This window comes from Lottia gigantea, assembly GCF_000327385.1.
Source record: "Lottia gigantea unplaced genomic scaffold LOTGIsca_421, whole genome shotgun sequence".
In the NCBI taxonomy this organism is placed as follows: Eukaryota; Metazoa; Mollusca; class Gastropoda; family Lottiidae; genus Lottia; species Lottia gigantea.
This window is the reverse complement of record NW_008709470.1, coordinates 12,005-18,258: the sequence shown is the minus strand read 5'-3', so window position 1 is coordinate 18,258 and position 6,254 is coordinate 12,005. Positions and strand designations below refer to the sequence as shown.

At 34.3% G+C, this 6,254-nt stretch overlaps 2 protein-coding genes across 2 annotated transcripts in view; one reads left to right on the top strand and one right to left on the bottom strand.

The window, feature by feature from the left end:
• Positions 1-1,148: 1,148 nt before the first annotated feature.
• Positions 1,149-3,721, top strand: LOTGIDRAFT_175814 (hypothetical protein; the record flags this gene model as incomplete). Its single annotated transcript, XM_009060475.1, has 2 exons — positions 1,149-1,191; positions 2,118-3,721. 2 exons carry the CDS (start codon positions 1,149-1,151, stop codon positions 3,719-3,721), a joined length of 1,647 nt encoding a protein of 548 aa, XP_009058723.1.
• Positions 3,722-5,474: 1,753 nt separating this feature from the next.
• LOTGIDRAFT_175813 (hypothetical protein) overlaps positions 5,475-6,254 on the bottom strand; it is a gene marked incomplete at both ends in the record, with an annotated part of 12,384 nt that continues 11,604 nt past the window's right edge. Inside the window, one exon of the mRNA XM_009060474.1 lies at positions 5,475-5,660. Coding sequence (XP_009058722.1) covers positions 5,475-5,660 — 186 coding nt within the window. The remainder of the gene's footprint in view (positions 5,661-6,254) is intronic.

The following is a 6,254-nucleotide window of genomic DNA, read 5'->3' as shown; positions in this document are numbered from 1 at the left end:
ACTGATAAAACGTATCAATTGTTTAATAATTAACATGGCAGTCAAAATTGTATGGCATTGAAACAAATTATTGAGTGAAAAAACAAGATTTGAGGAATATCTGGTGATATAATATTTTGTGTATTTCTAATTTGAAAGGAATATAATTGTTTTTAACAGCATGTTTACTAAAACTTAATGACAATAAAACTTTTGGGATAAAAAGAAATTCTTGAGACAAAAAGAAACTTTATTGTGAAAGATTCCTGTTATATCTAGAGTCTATAAAATTGTAGACAGAATGTCAATATTTCCAATGCGAACATCTTTTGAAGCTGTTATTTCTCCCATACAACAATCTGGTAAGATTCAGGAAGTTTTATTTATTTATTCAGTTTTTTCATTTGTGAAAATATTTATCTTATTTCAAGCTTTGTTGTTTTTGTGTTACAGATAGATATACAATAAGAAGACACCTTTTTGAAAGCCTGTTAATTGTTAACTTACCCTGAATGACAAAATAAAACTAGAATTGAAGCCCTCTCAATGCCCTTAAATTTCTTAAAATAAGTATAAATAAGTAATGGTGTAAATGCTTATATTTTTTAAGTGTCTCTGATATACACGTAAAGATCAGATATAATTTTTAATTTCTATAAATGCCTTAAAATTAAATGAATTTGGTTACAAGATTAACAATTAATTAACTACAAACTAGATTAGGATTAAAGGATTATCAGACTGTATCTCTTTGATCGTAGAAGATTGGATTTAGGAGAAGGGACATTTTTTCAATAATCCTGTTCAACACATTATCTCAAAATAAAACTTATCAAATTTAATTTAAACCAGTAGATTATAATAATCTATACCAAGTCTAGACTTGTTTTAAATCTCTTTTAGACTGAAATGTAATTTCAATACGGTCTATTTGTGAAACTATTTTCAGACTTATAGGATATAGATATAATATAGGAACTTAAAAAATGTGCTGTTGTTTTTAGATTGTGAAGGACATTACATTGGTTGAATTTTGGAGCTTAAAAGTGTAGCTTAAATTTTTTATCAGAAAAATTAGATTTGCATAAAAATTAAGGCACTGGATGTATATTTTTGGAATACTTTGCGAGAAATATCAAAAAAAAGGAAAAGAGATCTTAAAGTATAAAATGGGGGTACAGACTCTACTGAGACCTAATGTTTATAACCAGGGTAGGTGATAATACAGACAATATACTGAGACCTAATGTTTATAACCAGGGTAGGTGATAATACAGACTCTACTGAGACCTAATGTTTTTTTTAACCAGGGTAGGTGATAATACAGACAATATACTGAGACCTAATGTTTATAACCAGGGTAGGTGATAATACAGATAATATACTGAGACCTAATGTTTATAACCAGGGTAGGTGATAATACAAACTCTACTGAGACCTAATGTTTATAACCAGGGTAGGTGATAATACAGACAATATACAGAGACCTAATGTTTATAACCAGGGTAGGTGATAATACAGACAATATACTGAGACCTAATGTTTATAACCAGGGTAGGTGATAATACAGACAATATACTGAGACCTAATGTTTATAACCAGGGTAGGTGATAATACAGATAATATACTGAGACCTAATGTTTATAACCAGGGTAGGTGATAATACAGACAATATACTGAGACCTAATGTTAATAACCAGGGTAGGTGATAATACAGACAATATACTGAGACCTAATGTTTATAACCAGGGTAGGTGATAATACAGACTCTACTGAGACCTAATGTTAATAACCAGGGTAGGTGATAATACAAACAATATACTGAGACCAAGGTAGGCTCTAATCTTGGGCGGTACATGATTTTAAATAAGTCATCTTTCCTCATCATTCCAGTCAACCCAACTGTAAATTAGGTCTTAGGGGGTGAGATCTGACACTGGGCCGACTCTTGGAAGCATTGGCACAGGCATCAGAAATTTCCTTACCTTGAGGAGGATTCGAAACCACAGCACCTAAACGTCTAGCAGACGACAATCCAACTCGCTACCTACTGAGCTATTCCACTTCCTAATAAAAGACAGTGTTCCAACCCAACTTGTTTTGGAATTGTTTTGAATTATTTATTTTTCTCTTTCCAGGAAACTATTTCATCATGGACACGGATCAACTGGTTTCCAATCCGTTTAAAACCATGAGAACGGAGGCGCAGGGAGATTTCCAGAAAAAAGGAAACATGCAGCAGAAGATGACGACAGTAAGGAACAAAGTTTGTGAAAATAGTTTTCGTAGCACCAAGGATAATCTAGATCGTAAAAAAGATCAGGTGATTCAAAAAATTTATCACAACAAAAGTAACTGTCAGTTTGAGATGAAACTTTTAGAACTGGACAAACGGAAACACGACATCGAGCTGCGGAAACGAATAGAACCTCAAGCTGACTACAATTACGATGATTCTCAAATAATTTCATCGTCCAGACGCCTCTGTGCCGATATTGATACTCCATATTTGGAGAAAAGACTCAAACATCCAGTCCGTCAACGAGGAATTGACAACACGGCCTTGACACCTGTCGTAGCTAAGGCTCGAGAATTTTTAAAACAGAAACGTTTAAACACAGAATTCGATGAAATTTTAACCGAGCGATCCAAAACAGCACAGACGTTTCACAGTAGAGACAACTCTAAAGTCAGATCTACAAAATCAGCACCCATGGTTATTAACAGAATCAGAAAACAGGAGTCCACATCTGCCACCACCTTGCCAACAATTAACAAAACATCCCATCGCAAACAACACAGCGTGAAATTTGGCGCCAATAAAATTGATCGTGGACAAAGACTGGAACGAACTGCTGAAGTTTTAAACATAAATGTTCCATATCCACGCAAAGTTCCAACGTATGATTGCTCCGATTCGGATGATGATTTCGCCGAATACGAAAAAGTGGATCTACGAGCTGTCCTCTTTGGAAAAGATCAAGACAAAAATAAACTAGCTATTTCCGTCAGGACCAAATCAGCAGAATTCTCCGACAGCTCGGATGAAGAGGAAGATTCTGTGAAGAAAGGAAGTAACAGAAATAACAGTGTTCATGCTCAAAGCCACATCACCTTGGATCTTCCAAATCAGAAACCAATCCAACCTCTGACTCCAGAAATGCTCCATCGACAATTTGAAACGGTTCAAAAGAAAGTCAACACGTTCATCAAAGACATCAATAAACCACGAAAAACGAAACATAAAAAACTATGGTTTGAGAGTAGCAGTGAGGATGAAGAACAGGACACAGACCACAACAAAATGGACAACAAAACCACAGACATTAATTTCACCGTTCCTAAAAAACCAACTGAACACAAAGAAGCATGGGAATATATCCATGGTAACCATAAAGATGGCCAGCTAGAAGGGACGTACAATACACAAGATTTAGTTCTACAGCGTTTGACAGGAATGAACGTCAAAAAACCAAAATCAGTACCACTAAACTCAGCTCTTCGCGCTTTGAGAAAAACACCAACATTTAAAATGCGGCAAGTCATTGAAAGACTCAAATCAAATCGTACGAGATATGAAGAACATGAAATTAACGAGTTAAGACGAGTGCAAGATGGAGAAGGGCTGGAATTTGGAGAGTATATCGATCTTTCTAATACGAATATTGATAATACTGAGACAGTCGATGTGATTGCGAAGGTTGAAGACGAGAAAGAAAACGTACCAGAACATAAAATTTGACCCTTAGTACTACTAATGTAACTTTTGATCAAAATTCTGATAAACATGAATCAGTATGCAAGACAATGAAACACGTGAAGTTATTCTTTGAAGAAATTCCTTGTTGGAACAATTATCAATTTCATTATTAACACAAAAAAATTATTATAGAGCTGATGTCAGTAACGAGTTGCCTTGTCCTGGTCTTTCTGTATCTAGTTGCCTTCAGATATTCCTGTCCTTGTCCTGGTCTTTCTGTATCTAGTTGACCTCAGATATTCCTGTCCTTGTCCTGGTCTTTCTATATCTAGTTGACTTCAGATATTCCTGTCCTTGTCTTTGTCTTTCTATATCTAGTTGACTTCAGATATTCCTGTCCTTGTCCTGGTCTTTCTATATCTAGTTGACTTCAGAAATTCCTGTCCTTGTCCTGGTCTTTCTGTATCTAGTTGACTTCAGATATTCCTGTCCTTGTCCTGGTCTTTCTATATCTAGTTGACTTCAGATATTCCTGTCCTTGTCCTGGTCTTTCTATATCTAGTTGACTTCAGATATTCCTGTCCTTGTCCTGGTCTTTCTGTATCTAGTTGACTTCAGATATTCCTGTCCTTGTCCTGGTCTTTCTATATCTAGTTGACCTCAGATATTCCTGTCCTTGTCCTGGTCTTTCTATATCTAGTTGACTTCAGATATTCCTGTCATTGTCCTGGTCTTTCTATATCTAGTTGACTTCAGATATTCCAGTCCTTGTCCTGGTTTTTCTATATCTAGTTGACTTCAGATATTCCTGTCCTTGTCCTGGTCTTTCTATATCTAGTTGACTTCAGATATTCCTGTCCTTGTCCTGGTCTTTCTATATCTAGTTGACTTCAGATATTCCTGTCCTCGTCCTGGTCTTTCTATATCTAGTTGACTTCAGATATTCCTGTCCTTGTCCTGGTCTTTCTGTATCTAGTTGACTTCAGATATTCCTGTCCTCGTCCTGGTCTTTCTATATCTAGTTGACTTCAGATATTCCTGTCCTCGTCCTGGTCTTTCTATATCTAGTTGACTTCAGATATTCCTGTCCTTGTCCTGGTCTTTCTATATCTAGTTGACTTCAGATATTCCTGTCCTCGTCCTGGTCTTTCTATATCTAGTTGACTTCAGATATTCCTGTCCTCGTCCTGGTCTTTCTATATCTAGTTGACTTCAGATATTCCTGTTGATCTGATTCAGAACATGGACTAAAGCACTTCACTTTATATTTTATAATTACCTATATTCCTGTAAATAAGGATTCAACACCGAATTTCGTCACAATGATTCACGGTTTTTAAATTTATAAAGTGACAAATAGAAGATCTGCTAAAATGAGCTTTTTTTTACTTTTTTCATTCAATTATCATTCTGTTGATTTATTTTTTTGTCAATCGTAAATTTTGATGCCTTGTGAAGTTAAAAGTAGAGATTCTCAGTTTTGTGAATTTTGCTCTGTCTATTATTGAAGTGTATTGAAACGAGTCTTAACCCTTTGAACCCTGAGTATAAATAAAATAAAACATCTTATACCCTGTACCCTGTAACCAAGTTAAAAAAGTAAAAGCGTATGATGTTAATGTTGTATGACATCACTTGGTAATGGCCGGTTTACCAGCTGCTTGGGTATATATCGCATTAGTGTTTGGTCGGTAAACTGGCCGCTAGGGTTGAAAGGGTTACTGAAAGCACTGGCCTAGGTCACAGAGTGTCTAGTTTGAGGCAAATTTAAAAAAAAAAAACGAAAAAAAACAACTTACTCAGCATTGACCTTGATTTTGCGTTTAATGTCGATATCTTTACACCAATATTTAGAAAGATTATTTAAAATCATAGAGATAATAATAGCCATGGTCATTGGATCTTCTGTTCTCTTCCAGATAACCTTGGCTAGTTTATGACGATTGGTCAGGGTGGCCCAAAATAACAAGGCATTTAAAGCCTGAAATAAAAATCAATCAAGTTTACTAGTTGACTTGTGTTCAAAGGTGGGGATTTCGAGTGTACATGTGTACTTATTTAAAGACAAGTAAATTGAAGCTTTGAAATGACATGAACTGATTGAGCTAATCAGTACAGTTGATGAGTACTTCTTGAAGTGTAGAAGAGTAATTTTGTTGTGATAGCAGCATTAGCCTACTAATTATTTACTACTACTACTAATTATTTACTACTACTACTAATTATTTACTACTACTACTAATTATTTACTACTTATTTACTACTACTACTAATTATTTACTACTACTACTAATTATTTACTACTACTACTAATTATTTACTACTAATTATTTACTACTACTACTACTAATTATTTACTACTACTACTAATTATTTACTACTACTACTACTAATTATTTACTACTACTACTAATTATTTACTACTAATTATTTACTACTACTACTAATTATTTACTACTACTACTAATTATTTACTACTAATTATTTACTACTACTACTAATTATTTACTACTACTACTAATTATTTACTACTACTACTACTAATTATTTACTACTAATTATTTACTACTACTAC